Source organism: Planococcus citri, chromosome 4 (assembly GCF_950023065.1).
Source record: "Planococcus citri chromosome 4, ihPlaCitr1.1, whole genome shotgun sequence".
In the NCBI taxonomy this organism is placed as follows: Eukaryota; Metazoa; Arthropoda; class Insecta; order Hemiptera; family Pseudococcidae; genus Planococcus; species Planococcus citri.
Window position 1 is genome coordinate 71,824,225 of NC_088680.1, and position 16,410 is coordinate 71,840,634.

Sequence of the window (16,410 nt, forward strand, 5' to 3'; positions counted from 1 at the left end):
CAAAAAAATTGTACTTTTAATTGTAGTTTAGGCGAAGAAAAAAAATGATTTTTTGACAGTAAACAGAACTTTCTGACAGTTTTGGCAAAAAAAAACAAGTCCCATTTCGGCAATTTCAGAAAATAAAACAGAACTTTTTAGCAAATTTGGCAAAAAAAATGGGACGTTTTTCGAAAAGTTTGGTAAAAAAAAACAGGAAGACAGAAAGCAGGACTTTTTATGGGATTTTTTTACAATTTTGAAAAAAACAGGACTTCTACTCGTATTGGGCAATTTCAGGAAAACAAAACCTTTTTGACAAAAATTGAGACTTTCTGACTATTTCAACCAGAAATAAGAAGTCCTCCGACAATTTCGACTAAAAAATCGAAAACTTTTTTGCCAATTTCGGCAAAAAAGCAGGACTTTTCCAGGCAGCTCGTATTCGAAGTAATAAAAAAAAGATAGGTAGGTAATCCCTACGAATCCGCGAACGACAAATAATAATATATTCGAGCAATAAGGTACGTTAGCGAATATTTGTGTGGGTTTTGCACGAAACCTCGGCACTCGGCGGCGCTCGACTCGGCGCTCGATCCGGTTGTTATTTTAATGATCTGTCATTATATAGTAATTTTAGTGGAGCAGATTGTACGAAAAATAGAGAAAGTAACAAAACAAAAGTGGTGAACTTTAAGAGAAGTGCACCCTAGGGACTCGAGACCTCTCTGTTTTCTTGTTGCCGAGCTTGGCAGCTTTTATTACGAGTCCGCGCTAACTTCTATTTTATTGTTGCGAATAAAATTAATCCTGGCGCAGAAGTTACAACATTTGTTCTTCTTTCGCCTTAAACTTATTATAACTTTAATAGAGTTTTAGACGGCGAACAAACGACTTGGCTTGCCAGAGCAGAATACACCTTCCTATATATACTTGTGTCTTGTATTCTCGTAGTTCCTTTATTCGCAAATTCCTCGGCGTGGCTTGGTGTGGTGGTTTGGTAAAAATTTCTTAGGTACTTATTTACATACGATAAGTAGGTATATATAGCTGCAGGTATCGCTCGCCGAAATATTGGCAAAAATCATCTCCATCATATTTCCCTAAAGACTGTTAACTCGAAAGTACGAGTAGATAGGTATTTTCGAGAAAATGAGAAAAAAACCAACGCAACGGTGTAAGTTGCGATGAGATGAATCGCGCAACAGTTTTGTTGAAGTAAAAAAACAAAAAAAAAGGTTGATAAAAAGAGAGAGTGAGAGAGGGGCAGGGTAGGGGCTGAAACGTACGCTAGTTTTACGAATGTAATGTACTCGTACTTATGCAGAAATACTCTTTGATAACATATTCGAGCGGTAATACGAGAGTGTGTATTCTTTTATTAAGGCAATGAAAACATCACCCTTAATCTGGACCCTTGACACCCTCGTAAAATTTTCATCTTTCCCTCGATGATACCGTAATAAAGTACTTAGACCCATAACGTCGCCATTAGTCAACCAAAGGGAACGATAATTTTGTTTTGGTACTGTGTATACGAGTATAAGCCACGTTGACGAGTACCACTTTAAATAATCTTATTTTACGCGTACCCTAAGCTCGTAAGCTCGTCAGTCGTCGGGCGCGGGCGTTCTTCATTATTGCTCGTATACCGCTGTAAATACGAGTATAAGCTCGCCGCATATTCTCGGTCTCGAAACTTATGTTTTGCGTTCACAGTAGGCTTATTTTCTTCGAGATTTTTTTCCCTATCAGTGTGTGTGCTTCGATAAATGTCAAGTGGTTTGTTTCAACTTTCGAGGTTTTTACCCATCTCCAATCCAGTAGCGGATTTGAAGGAGAAATTCGGAATTCGCGTAAAAAAGAGTTAGCCTATAATTAGCTCAATCGAGACTCACCTATTGATGGAAGATACGCTAGGTACGTTGTCTTGAGAGCAGATGCCTTCGGCCAACAATCTGTCGCGGATTTCCCAAGCAAACATGGTCGGATTTTCTCGTTTGTAACTCGCTATGGCGTCGACGACCGGTGCGGTCGCGACTTTTGGTTTACTACCGCCGATTACGCCGGCTTTAAAACTGCCAGTTTCGTAATACCTGAAAACCAACCAAACAAAAATCAAGATTATTGCGCATTTCATTGGTATACAGTTATACACTATACACTATACATATAGAAAAACCCCGAAATAAATAAGTATTCAAACTACGTACTACGGTAAAATATACAAACACGATTTTCGAACCCTCTGTGTAGTGTGTATCGTGAAAATAGCGTCGAATTTACTCCCCCTTCCAACGTGATAACAAAAGGCAGCGTCGAAGAAAGAAATTACGACTTCCTCGCGGTAATAGATTTTGAGAAATGTCCAACTCGGCAATATGGCGACTGTCGTAAAAAAATAACTATCGAAATATCGGAATAAAAATTGAAATTTAATGTCGTTCGTTATAGGCGAACTTTCTCCTTGGAAAATACATACAAACATTACCGTATGTGTAGGTCTGAAAATGTTTTTTTTTTCACGATTCAGGACGCCATACTGGTTTTCTGTAGAAAATTTAGGGTGCCAAAAATCTGGTGTTTTTATTTTTAAAGTCTATAGGTTTCAATGGACATCATTTTTCGCCAGCTTTATCTTCTCCCTCCCCATGGTAAAATTGATAGGTATCATTTTTGAAATTAGCGCCTCCAAAAACCTACCCCTCCCTTGGGCCTCCGAAGCAGGGTGTATCTACCGGCAAGGAAGGTATCCCAACTGGCTGAAAAAATTTTGAACCAAAAACAGCTAAATCGAAAGAACATGCAGGGCTTATACTCGGTACTTTTCAAGTAGACAAGTTACTAAAATTACCTACATATTTGAAATATAACATTTTTTCACATTTTAAAAAAATTTTTTGTACTAAAGTTACTTGATTGAAACTTTCCAAAATCCAACTTTTCCGAATCTCGGCATTGCATTCGTGAAGAAAAACAATAAAAAATGTCTCCCTTTTTGCCAAAAATAGTAACAAATCCTGCTTTTTTCAAAGTTGCCAAAAAGCCCCGTTTCTTGCTAAAAAATTCTAAAAATTGTCGTTTCTCGCAAAAAATTCCATAAAGTCTAATTTCTTTTTTTTTTAAGCAAAGTTTCGCTTTTTTGGCTAAAATTGCAAAATTCTCACTTTGCTGTTCGAAATTGCCAAAAAAATATATTTTTATCAATCAAAAAATAACAAAATCAACATTTTTGACAAAAAGTTGCGTTTTTAGATTTTAATTAAAAACAAATAGTGATGATTTTCTTATTAGTTCGGCATATGACAATAAGAGTAATTGCACCACCACCCCCCCCCCTCCGATCCTCCGGGACAACTTTCTTCTTAAAGGGGACATCCTAAGGAACATTTTAAAGCAAACTTGCCCAAAAAAAGTTGGCCTTACTCACAAAATGGCGGCCATTTTGATTGACAGTTCAGCCGAAATCGCAGATTTTGCGTTTCAACATAGGACTTGCACGAAATTTTTCAAACCTTACAAAGGTAGATCGAAAGATCATGCAAAAATTTATCACCTATCAAAATTTCAAGTGCTAAAGCGCGTTTTTCGATTTTTGGTGAATTTTTGAAAATCCAATTTAGACCAAAAATGAGGTAAAAAATCAAAATTTTACTAAATTGACCAAAAAAGCTGAAATTTGGGATATACCCTATTTTCGACATGACAAATAGATTGGAAACGGTTTCAACCCGTTTTGAGCAGATCTGGAGCCTCCAGCAGATTTTTGAAACTCTAAATTCCCACAAAATTTCATCAAATGGAGATGGAAACCTGAAATTCATTCTGCAAACTAATTTCAATACGCTACGAAGTCAGCTACAGGTAGACTTCAAGTCGTTCTGGAGCCTCAAGCGACTTTCTGGAAATTACTGGAGCCACCAGTAGATTTTTGAAAATTGAAATTTCCCCAAAATTTCATCAAACGGAGATAGAAAGTCAAAATTTGCTCTGCACTCCAATTTTAACACCCTAAGAAGACGACTTCATGTGGGTTCAACTCATTTGGGAGCCTCCAGCGACTTTTTGAAAATTACTGGAGTCTCCACCAGATTTTTGAAACTTTAAATTTTCACAAAATTTCATCAAATGGAGATGGAAAGCTTAAATTCACTTTACACTCAAATTTTAACACCCTCTAAAGACGACTTCAGGTGGGTTCAAGTCATTTTAGAGCCTCCAGCGACTTTTTTGAAAATTACTGGAGCCTCTAGTAGATTTTTGAAACTTGAAATTCCCCCAAAATTTCATCAAACTGAGATGGAGAGTCGAAATTCATCCTGCAAACTAATTTCAATACGCTACGAAGTTGACTGCTGGTGGATTTCAAGTCGTTTTGGAGCCTCTAGCGACTTTTTGATATAGGTTGTATGGCGTTTTTTTGGAAAATTGACATTTCCTAAAAGTATGTAGCTGGAAGCTTCAAAACCGTTTGTAACCACCATGTAATTTGCGAAGTAAGTTTCAGCTTGCCAACTCCATTTGATAAATTAATGTTGCGCCTGCAGTACTTCGTAGCGTATTGAATGTAGTTTTAAAAATAAATTTCAGCTTTACAACTCCAATTTTATGGGAATTTCGAGTTTCAAAAATCTAAATTGCGGTGATATTTTTTTGTATTCTGGATGTGGCAGAAGTTGTAAACTTGCACCATTTTTAATTGTCGGGTCAACCTCGCTCAAACTCGACTGCATCCCTATTTTCCTCAATACTTTGAGTACCCCTGTCTCTCTTGCAAATGCACTTTGAATACTGCGATTTCCACCATTCATCATCTTCGATCCAAGTTTCAAAGAAGTACCATATTTAAGAAATCATCGACTCCAAGTGCAAAAAGCTCGCCTATCTGACATGGAATGGCCCCTCAATCTACAGTCTTAATACAATCGCTGGCTGTAGTCGTTATACTCGTAGAAAGGCGGAAATCCAAGCATCTAAGGTTTTTAGCAGCGTACTTAGTTGCAAAAGCAAAATTTAATCAACCAAAACCGCACCGCACAGCGATCGATCAGCAGCCAGTGGCTCATACGAGTATATGGTCGACGTTTTCGTGTTATAATATTCACACCTTCCGTTTTCCGTTTACGTGAATGTGAAACACAATCTAATGTTCAAATACTCGTACAACGGTATCGTCGATTTTTTTTCTTTCTCGTGTTTTTTTTGTGTTTGGTCGTTTGCGGTTTTTATTATCGTTGTACGAGTACTATACGCGATTGCGATGAAAAGAATATGGTTTTGAAGTAAAGTAGAAGAAAAAATACTCGACGTCGACGACAACAGCAACAGCTACAGCTACAACAACCACGAAGGATGGTGGAGAGATGGCGGCTGCGTTGCGCCATTTGCTGTATGTGTATGTAGATGTACCATACCTGCGAGTGCGAGTATGTAGAAGCGTTTGTTGCAGCTTCCAGTTTCAAAGGAGTGTCCGAAAGTTCGCATTGTACAACTTGTCGACGTCGAGCATTATCGGATATCAAAACGCAAATAAAGTATAGGTTTTTATGGGAGATTAATGCGTACAAATATCCCAGAGGTCGGAAGACCGGTCTGATGTTCGATTACATATTCGCGGCCGGCTCGAATTACAAACGGTTGCGGTATCAGAGTATAGAAGGCGAAACGGAAGAGCTGAAGAGCGACCGGGGGTGTCTTTCTCACCGTGCCTCACGTGTGCAAGACTGGTGTGTACATATGTACAAATAGTAGGTACATACATATAAGCGTTTCTGATGCATACGATCAGATGCTGTGCTACAGATGTACGAACTGGCTCAATTCTGTCATTGCACTCGAAAGTTGTTAATGTGAGTCTTGGATCATGGTGATAGTCGTCGATTATTGGAACACATAGTTGTTAATTTCAAGTTTGATCAAAATCGGTTCAACCAATCCTGAAAGATTCAATTTTTAATCAATTTGTGTGCCAAGTCACCCCACCACGTAAGAAAACGTAGGCTATTGTTGTTTTGTATGTATGATGATGAGTACGACGATCGTTCGCGAATGATTCACCAAAGATGAATCAAATGAATCGATTCGTTCGCGAACGAGTCATCAAAAATTAATCAAAAGAATCGATTCGTTCACGAATGAGTCACTAATAATTATTCAATTCGTTCGTGAACGGTTCACCAAAAATTAATCAAATGAATCGATTCGTTCGCGAACGGGTCACTTATTATACGAATCAATTCGTTCGTGAACGATTTACCAAAAATTGATCAAAATTCAAATGAATCGATTCGTTCGCGAACGGGTCACTTATACGAACCAATTCGTTCGTGAACGATTCACCAAGAATTATTTAATTCGTTCGCGAATGATTCACCTAGAAAGCAGTCAAATTGTTCAATCACCGATCGTTCGTGAATGATTCAATTCGATTCGCTTTACTTTGCTTGAAAACAGATCAATTCCTAGTCCTACACAAAAGTTTCACAAAAACTGAATCAATTCGTTCACGAATCATTCACTTGAAAACTGCATCAATTCCTCATCAATTTAAAAAAAGGTCGGTAACACGTGGCATGTCGATACATCCTTGGTAAATACAGGGTGATTCGGATAAGACCTGAAAAATTAAAACCACATATTCTACTCGTCGAATTGAGAAAAAATTTCCTTTGCAAAAATTTTGAAAAACCAACCCTTAATGAGATATTTGCAATTAAAGTTGTGTAAAATATGGCAACACCGCATTTACATTTCCCTTATGTGTTACGCATTGTTACATAGCTCAAATCAGAGTGTTATCAAAAAGTGTTCCTTAGTTACGATTTCCTACTTTGATTTGAAGTGCAATCGTTTACCAACCAGCAATTTCTATTGTTTTTAGGAAACAAAATCGTAATTTACCGTGACAAATTTTGCGATGTTGCCAAAGTGAGCATATTGGTTGAGATAAATTATGTTTTATTGAGGAATAGCATTTTTTTTTTTCATAAAAGTATTTAAAATTGATAATTGAGTACAGGAAACCTTCAAAAACATTAGTTTCTAACAAATTGGAGAGTTTGTCAAAATTGAAAAATTTGATTACTCAGCATCCAATGGACCAAAAAAGAGAAATTAAAGTTTAATGAGTGTCGAATGAGAAGTACTACCGCAATCATTAATAAAAATCGAAATAATTTAATTCAACTTCAAGTTTTGATTGTTTTTCATCTAAGAAAACACATTTCTGACTTCAAAACATCAAGTTATGGACCAAAACAGAAAAGAATGATACTCTACATTTCTGAGATCTCACTTCACTTTTTCCACCACCTACCCCCCAAAAATTTTCAATAGAGACGCCGAAACGCCCAATTTTAAGAAAACAGCTGGCCCCCTTTAAAGGTCAATAACTCCGAAATGAAGCGGTTTTGGTCTATGGTGTGTATAACATTTTTTACTCCTATTTATGAGTAGAATACGTGGTTTTAATTTTTCAGGTCTTATCCGAATCACCCTGTAGATGTAGATTCGATTGTAAACAGATCAATTTCTATACAAATGTTTCACAAAAAGTGCATCAATTCGTTCGTAAAAGGTTTTTACTTGATGAAAAGTCGATCTTCTCACGCACAATGCGCGAGTGTTTTTTTTTAAATGACCCAAGTTTGCGAAGAGTTTTTGGTATGTACTTACTTGGTAAGCGTGTACCTATCTACGATAAATTGCGGTTTAATTATTGGAAAATGCGTACATCGTCGGTGCGAGGGACGAAGTGATAGGGTGACAAACGTCGTAGCGAGCGAGCGTGCGGTCACGATTCACGATTCACGACTCGCGAATGTCGAGTATGACGAAAGAATTAAAATTTTTTATGGTAGAACGTACGCCGATGCATCGTGCCGAGGTCGGCGGTCGTCGGTCGTCGGTCGTCGTCTCGAACATCTCGGCCATTTATTATTGCGAGCAGTTTGCCACGGTGGCACGCTGGTGTATTAGTAAATGAAATGTAGGAAACGGAAATAAAATAATGGAAAGCGGCACTGCAAAGTTAAGAGCGAAAGAAAAGCGAAAAAAAAAAAAAGGAAAAAAAAAGAGGAAAAAAGTCAAAAAGGGGGAATAGCGAAGGCACCCTTGAAACGTTTTACCAACCGAGCAAGAGCGAGAGCGAAGGGCGAAGTGACGCGAATTTCTTCTTAACAACCAATGAGAGGCATTTGGGATGTTGTTATTTCCGCAACCGACGACGACGCCACCGACCCCGACGACGTCGACGTCGCTGCCACGACGCGCCGCGCACGACCGCTGGTTACGCCGCATTATGTTCTTTCTCATTTTCTTCCACAGCAGCCAAAGCCGAAGCCGAAGCCGAAGCAAGAGCCAGAGTCAGCAGCTCCGACAACTTAACTTACGACGAGACGCCGATATTAGATCCTTGTTCGGCGGTTAAATTTATTCGAATTTACGTTAGTAGCGCACTCGCTTCGACTCACACCCCCGTCATGTCAGCCCCAGTTAGCTCTCGATTTGGACTCCTTGGGCTCTGGCTCTATAACCTCTCAGCCAAGGCACACCGCCGTCCCAAGTCTCGAGCCATAATGCCCGTGTATAACAACTACAAATATTAAAAATGAATTACCTACTCTCCCCTCGCTCTCGCTGGTCATTATCGAGCATCTGTTTTATTGGGAAATTGCCTTTTCAAAAGCTCTAGCTCTATAGCTCGTTTGTTACGCTCGCGCTCTCTTCGACCCACTGTCCCACCCCACCCCACCCCGCCGCGCCGTACTCGCGCTCCTACGTATTTATCCGACCGCTTCGGCTTCGGTGTTTTTATTTCACGCTGCTATGCTCGACAAATCTTCAAGTACCTTTTAATCGACTCTCGCATCTTGCCATCTTATCGATATCTCCTCTACGAGTATAAATGATACGTACGAGTACTCGTATGTGGTGCTGTGGTAATTTCTGCGGTGTACATTAGGCTTAAGTGTTGGAGAGAGATAATCTGCTCTTTCATCGACAATGTTATTCTCCTGTAACACTCGATGCCCGTTATTACCACTCGAGGGAATTTCCACTCCTTTAGCAAATTAATAAGCTTTTTTGATGATAATGCTACGATAAATATTCTATTATGTAGATTGTATTTTAGGAGAAAATAAAGACCAGCGGAAGGAGGAGAGAGGGGAGGGTGAAACAGCAGCTATGAGTTTTTCAATTTATTCTTATGTATGTATCATCGCAAACGGAGCACCGAAGAAAATTTTCAAAAAATTGATCTGGACTAGCTCGATTCATCACTTTAATCGCAGCAGTGTTTGTAGACTAGCAAAAGTTGAATCTTGTGCATGATTTTTTGATACAACAAGGAAGATTATAACAACCCGACTTTTGATAGGCCTGTCAAGGAAAGATGAAAATTTAGGCGCACAGTGCTCGATTAATTTTCAAGAAAACAAGTTACTAAGAAATTACTAAAAATAACTTTTGGATTACTTTTTTTCAAATTTTGGTTACCAACGTTACCTTTTTTTTTTTTCAATTTTCGAAAGTCCAATTTTTCCAAACATTGTCAGAGTCTCGCTTTTTTCCAAAAATAGACTGACTTTTTCAATTTTTCCAAAAAGCCTCGTTCCTCGCAAAAAATCTCAAAAAGTTTCATTTTTACACAAGAATAGTCCAGTCTCGCTTTTTTTTAAAATTGCGAAAATGTACATGTCACTATTTTGCCAGTTAGTAATTGCCTAAATGCTCCACTGTTTGCAAAAAATTGTCAAAACATATCGCTTTTTAATAATTTCACCTTTTCCCCCAAAAAATTAAGTAGGTACCCAAAAGTCGAGCTTTTTTGACTAAAATTACCAAAACATCGCACTTTTTACCAAAAAATTACAAAATGGGCCAACTTGTTTGACAGAAAACGAGAAAAATCACTTTTTTTTGCTATTTATTGCCAAACAGATTTGACTATGCTGAAATTGTCCAAGTCTTTCTTTTTAACGAAAACTTTCACTTTTTATAGATTTGCTACTGAGTTTCACTTTTTTGTTTCAAAAATTACCCGAGATTCTTGCATTTTGTTTATTGTTAACCATGTCCGTTTTTTCAAAATCAAAATCTCCAAAATGTTTCGCTTTTTTTTCCAAAAATTGTTGAAAATTGTGTAATGTACCTTTTCTTTTTTTTTTAGCAAAAATTGCAAAAAGCTCTTCTTCAGCTAAAATTCTTAGAAGTCTCGCATTTTGCCTGAAATTTAGAAATTTTCACTTTAATACTAAAAATTACATAGAAATCTCATATTTTGCGTTTCAACATAGGTCTTGCACGAAATTTTTCAAACTTTACAAAGGTAGATCGAAAGATCATGCAAAAATTTATCACCTGTCAAAATTTCAAGTGCTTAAAAGTGCGTTTTTCGATTTTTGGTGAATTTTTGAAAATCGAATTTAGGCCAAAAATGAGGGAAAAATCAAAATTTTACCAAATTGACCAAGAAAGCTAAAATTTGAGATATACCCTATTTTTGACATGCCAAATCGATTGAAAACGGTTTCAATCCGTTTTGAGCAGTTCTGGAGCCTCCAGCAGATTTTTGAAACTCGAAATTCCCACAAAATTCCATCAAATTGGAGTTGTAATGCTAAAATTTATTCTAAAAACTAATTTCAATACGCTACGAAGTACTGCAGGTGAATTTCAGGTCGTTTTGGAGCCTCCAGCGACTTTTTTAAAATTCCTGAAGCCTCCAGCAGATTTTTGAAACTTTAAATATCCCAAAATTTCATCAAACTGAGATGGAGAATCGAAATTCATTCTGCAAACTAATTTCAATACGCTACGAAGTTGACTGCTGGTGGATTTCAAGTCGTTTTGGAGCCTCCAGCGACTTTTTGAAAGGTTGTATGGCTTTTTTTTTGGAAAATTGAAATTTCCTAAAAGTAGCTGGAAGCTTTAAAACCATTTGAAACCACCTTGTAGGCTGCCAAGTAAATTTCAGCTTGCCAACTCCATTTGATAAATTAATGTTGGGGAAATTTCCAGTTTCAAAAAACTACTGGAGGCTCCAGTAATTTTCAAAAAAGTCGCTGGAAGCTCTAAACTGACTTGAACCCAGCTGGAGTCGTCTTTAGAGGGTGTTAAAATTGGAGTGTAGAGTAAATTTCAGCTTTCCATCTCCATTTGACGAAATTTTGTGAAAATTTAAAGTTTCAAAAATCTGCTGGAGGCTTCAGGGATTTTCAAAAAGTCGCCGGAGGCTTCAAAACGACTTGAAATTCACCTGCAGTACTTCGTTGCGTATTGAAATTAGTTTGCAGAATAAATTTTAGCTTTATAACTCCAATTTGATGGGATTTTGTGGGAATGTCGAGTTTCAAAAATCTGCTGGAGGCTCCAGAACTGCTCAAAACTGTTTGAAACAGTTTCCAATCGATTTGGCATGTCGAAAATAGGGTATATCCCAAATTTCAGCGTTCTTGGTCAATTTGGAAAAGTTTTGATTTGTTTCCTTCATTTTTGGCCTAAATTCGATTTTCAAAAATTCACCAAAAATCGAAAAAGGCACTTTAGCACTTGAAATTTTGACAGCTGATAAATTTTTGCATGATCTTCCGATCTACCTTTGTAAACTGTGAAAAATTTCGTGCAAGTCCCATGTTGAAACGCAAAATCTGTGATTTCGGCTGACCTGCAACTTTTTTTTGGGCAAGTTTGCTTTAAAATGTTCCTTAGAATGTCCCCTTTCAGAAAAAAGTTGTCCCGGAGGATCGGCGTGGGGGGTGCAATTACCTACTCCTATTGTCATATGCCGGACTATTTCCCTTTCTCGCAATATTGCTGAAAAATCACACATTCCCTATTCCCCTCCCCCCTCGCCATAAAATGAGCCTTCTCTCTTTTTAACAAAAAATTTCAAAATAGCCCAAATTCGTTGATAAAAATTGCGAAAAAATATCACTTTATTGCACGTGATAATTGTCAACGTGTTTCATTTTAACAAAAATTCTCGCTAGCGAGCGAAATTACTAGCAAAACAGCTCTCGGCTTGTACCTCGAGGGTCCAGAAATTTATCTACTATAGCGATCGTATTGTCGATTCACTATGCTGTGTTTTGAATTTGTTGACGTCAACACGCAAATGAAGATTTACTGGGGTGAATTTTTACATTTCGGCTGCTCGATGAAAAGCAGAATTTTAGTTCTCGCAGTATACATAGAATAAGTAGATTTAGTTGGGTACTAGAAGCAGTAGGCAATAGGCAATGCATATACATCTGTTAATCGATTTTATCGCGGCACTTGTTACGCAGTTGGCGGTGCATAATATGATTATAGGTAATTTAGCACCCTATGTAGTCGCATCACACTGCACAATTGCACATTTCTCTTCAGTTCAGCGTCTGGCATCTGCAATTTCTTATTCGTCATAACCTAAGGGATAATACATACGAGTAGCTTCTTTCCAGCATTTGTGTGTGTAGTGTGTATTGTGTATGCTGGCATATTTTGGCAATTGTGGCAGAAAAATGCGTGAGACCGCAGACTGGGCGAGCAAACGCACAATTTGCACGTGTACAGGAGTGATACTTGGCGCGGCGTAGGCCTACTAGTATTTAGGATGGCGATAGCGATGGAAATCGAATTTATATTTGATTGTTTTTACTCTATGGAGCTATTTTATTGTACGAGTATTTTATTTTGTCGCGGTGTTTTGTTACGGAGTGTTAGCGTGTCCGCAGATCGGAGAAAGGTCGTTTATCGCGCGTTTGCCGTTTAAAATATTCGTAAATTAAAAACTTAGTTACGGTTGTATAGGTATACATAGGCGAGAGATCGCAGTCGCAGTCGTCGTCGCAATGACGAAGATGTATTTCTAAAACACAGCTAAGTACACGACAAATACACAGACGCGACTACGACAGTCATTAATCACGTAGAAAAGAGTACCTAGCGAAAATATTTAATTAAAAAAAAATAAAATGAAAAAAAAAAAGGGAACGATAGATAGATAGATAGATAGATGGATGGATGGAATGAGAAAAGAAGTGCCTAAAATAAAAAAAAAGAAAAAGGAAAACTAGATCGATGACGTTTTGCAACGCAATTGATTCGGTGCCGAAAAGAGTTAACAGATATATACGAGACTCGTACCCACAGCTACATCTACAATGCTACATTATGTACATTTAAGACAAAAGAACATTTAATTGCGACAAATTATACTACACACATATCGGTTAGAATTAGCTACACGAATCGATATAGAGATACTCGTACCATTAACTATACGTATACCAACGGCTACCTAACAATGCATATGTGTATCGGTATACGAGTGTGTATTGTATTGTGTTGTGTTGTGTTGTGTGGTCACTGGTCAAGCACTATAGCTTGGAAAAGGTGAGCTCGGAGCTCGGAGCTCGGGCGAGTGGACGTACACTCGTACACTCGTACTCGCGTATTCGTAATTAATGACAAACACTATCTTGCTGGTTTTAGCAGCGGATAATTATCCGTGAAGAATGAAAACAATAAAGAACACGACGTCCGCACGTATTTCCGTCCACGCATCGTTGTTGCCGTATAAAAATTTTACATACGAGCAAAAAACAATGGCCAACTTGTACGATGATTTGTCCTCGAGCCGCGAGCCGCGAGCCGCAGCCCCGATTAACAAAATACCCGTAGCAAGTCGAGCTTTTCGTTTCGGCAAATTTTTCAAAAGAATTCACATACAGCTTTTTTTGTCCTCCCTCGAGCAACGTACGGTATTCAAAGCAACGTACCGCGTTATACGTTTCATTATTTTAGCCTTTTAAAAAACTCTATGCCCCTTATACTCACTCGTACCTACATACAATGACCCAGCCGACAAATTTACTCTACTCGTAGTACACTACAAAGTAATACAAACTACATACAAAGCGCCTGACACTCTGTTCCAGCATTTTTACGACTCGACCACAAAATTTCTGCCATGAATATTCATAGGTATAAGTATACGAGTCCCTCCCTATACACATACGCGTATGTAGTACCTAAACCTATCTACTGTGCTATACTGCTATGGGTATGTATTAATTCGGCCACTGCTTCGCCTTTTACGTGTCCATTTGCACACAAGCAACTTTGCAATACATTAAGCCACGAAAAGTATTTTTGTGGCCTTTTCAAAACGACGAGTAGGTATATCTACATCCAGGTCCACGCTTATGCCACCAACATGCAAATGTGCTATACACACTTATACATTTGCATTTTGCACTGTTACAAAAACGCTGTTTGACACTCGATAAGTGACAATTTCTTTTTACGATTTTTTCATCTTAAGTTTTAGCTTCTTTTTGCAAATCGTAAGGATATTTTGTTCAAGGGGCACTTCCCTAGTAGTCCGGCATACGACAATAGGAGTAATTGCACCCCCCCCCCCCCCCCCGGCGATCCTCCACGACAACTTTTTTCTTAAAGGAGACATCCTAAGGAACATTTTAAAGCCACCTTGCCCAAAAAAAAGTTGTCCTTACTTACAACATGGCGGCCATTTTGATTGACAGGTCAGCCAAAATCGCAAATTTTGCGTTTCAACATTTAGGACTTGCACGATATTTTTCAAACCTTACAAAGGTAGATCGAAAAAGATCATGCAAAAATTTATCACCTGTCAAAATTTCAAGTGCTAAAGTGCGTTTTTCGATTTTTTGTGAATTTTTGAAAATCGAATTTATAGGCCAAAAATGAGGGAAAAAATCAAAATTTTACCAAATTGACCGAGAAAGCTGAAATTTGGGATATACCCTAATTTCGATATGCCAAATCTATTGGAAACGGTTTCAACCCGTTTTGAGTAGTTCCGGAGCCTCCAGCAGATTTTTAAAACTCGAAATTCCCACAAAATTCCATCAAATTGGAGTTGTAAAGCTGAAATTTATTTTAAAAACTGATTTCAATACACTACGAAGTACTGCAGGTGAATTTCAAGTCGTTTTGGAGCCTCCAGCGATTTTTGAAAATTCCTGAAGCCTCCAGCAGATTTTTGGAACTTTAAATTTTGACAAAACTTCATCAAATGGATATGGAAAGCTGAAATTTACTCTACACTCCAATTTTAACACCCTCTGAAGACGACTTCAGGTGGGTTCAAGTCATTTCAAAGCCTCCAGCGACTTTTTTGAAAGTTACTGGAGCCTCCAGTAGATTTTTGAAACTTGAAAATTCCTCAACATTAATTTATCAAATGGAGTTGGAAAGCTGAAATTTACTTCGCAGACTACATAGTGGTTTCAAATGGTTTTGAAGATTTCAGCTACTTTTAGGAAATTTCAATTTTCCAAAAAAATGTCATATAACCTTTCAAAAAGTCGCTGGAGGCTCCAAAACGACTTGAAATTCACCTGCAGTACTTCGTAGTGTATTGAAATCAGTTTTTAAAATAAATTTCAGCTTTACAACTCCAATTTGATGGAATTTTGTGGGAATTTCGAGTTTTAAAAATCTGCTGGAGGCTCCAGAACTGCTCAAAACGGGTTGAAACCGTTTCCAATCGATTTGGCATGTCGAAAATAGGGTATATCGCAAATTTTAGCTTTCTTGGTCAATTTGGTAAAATTTTGATTTTTTCCCTCATTTTTGGCCTAAATTCGATTTTCAAAAATTTACCAAAAATCGAAAAACGCACTTGAGCACTTGAAATTTTGACAAGTGATATATGTTTGCATGATATTTCGATCTACCTTTGTAAAGTTTGAAAAATGTCGTGCAAGTTCTATTTTGAAACGCATAATCTGCGATTTCGGCTGATCTGTCAATCAAAAAGGCCGCCATGTTGTAAGTAAGGACAACTTTTTTTTGGGCAAGGTGGCTTTAAAATGTTCCTTAGGATGTCCCCTTTAAGAAAAAAGTTTTCCCGGAGGATCGGCGGGGGGGGGGGGTGCAATTACTCCTATTGTCATATGCCGGACTATAAAAAGTCTTGTTTTTTGTTAAAATTGTCAAAGTCTTTTTTTAAAGACATAAGTTCTCGCTTTTTAGCAAAATTGCTGCCGAGTTTCGCTTTTTGACCAGAAACATTGTTTGTGGGGCAGAAGGAGTATTTTTTTGTTTTGAAAAGGGATTTGTTTAAGAAATTTTTTACAGATTTTCACTTCTATTCCTTTAAATTGATTTCTGATATTTTCCAATTTACCAAAAAATTTTGAAGAGTGGAGTGATGTTTTTTTCATCAAAGAAGTGTCATCTAACAAGATGATAATGACACGGAAATTAAAAAATTTCAAAAAATACTAGACATTGATTAATTCAATTTTTCTCGGGTACTTTTTTCAACTTTGGAAGCCTATACGTACAAAGGGACTGAAATGACGTAGAGCCAGGCTAGGAGAGGTTTTTCTTGTAAAGGGAATCATAAATTAATAATGTTGACGTAGAATGAACAATTTTTTGATTTTCTTGATT

The 16,410-nt window shown here is 37.6% G+C and overlaps 1 protein-coding gene across 5 annotated transcripts in view; it reads right to left on the reverse strand.

Moving 5' to 3' along the window:
• sv (shaven) overlaps nt 1–16,410 on the reverse strand; it is a 119,723-nt gene that overhangs the window by 23,344 nt on the left and 79,969 nt on the right. For all 5 annotated transcript variants that reach the window (XM_065360173.1, XM_065360172.1, XM_065360174.1 and 2 more), the window contains one exon: nt 1,878–2,075. In XM_065360173.1, the coding sequence (XP_065216245.1) occupies nt 1,878–2,075 (198 nt within the window). The remainder of the gene's footprint in view (nt 1–1,877; nt 2,076–16,410) is intronic.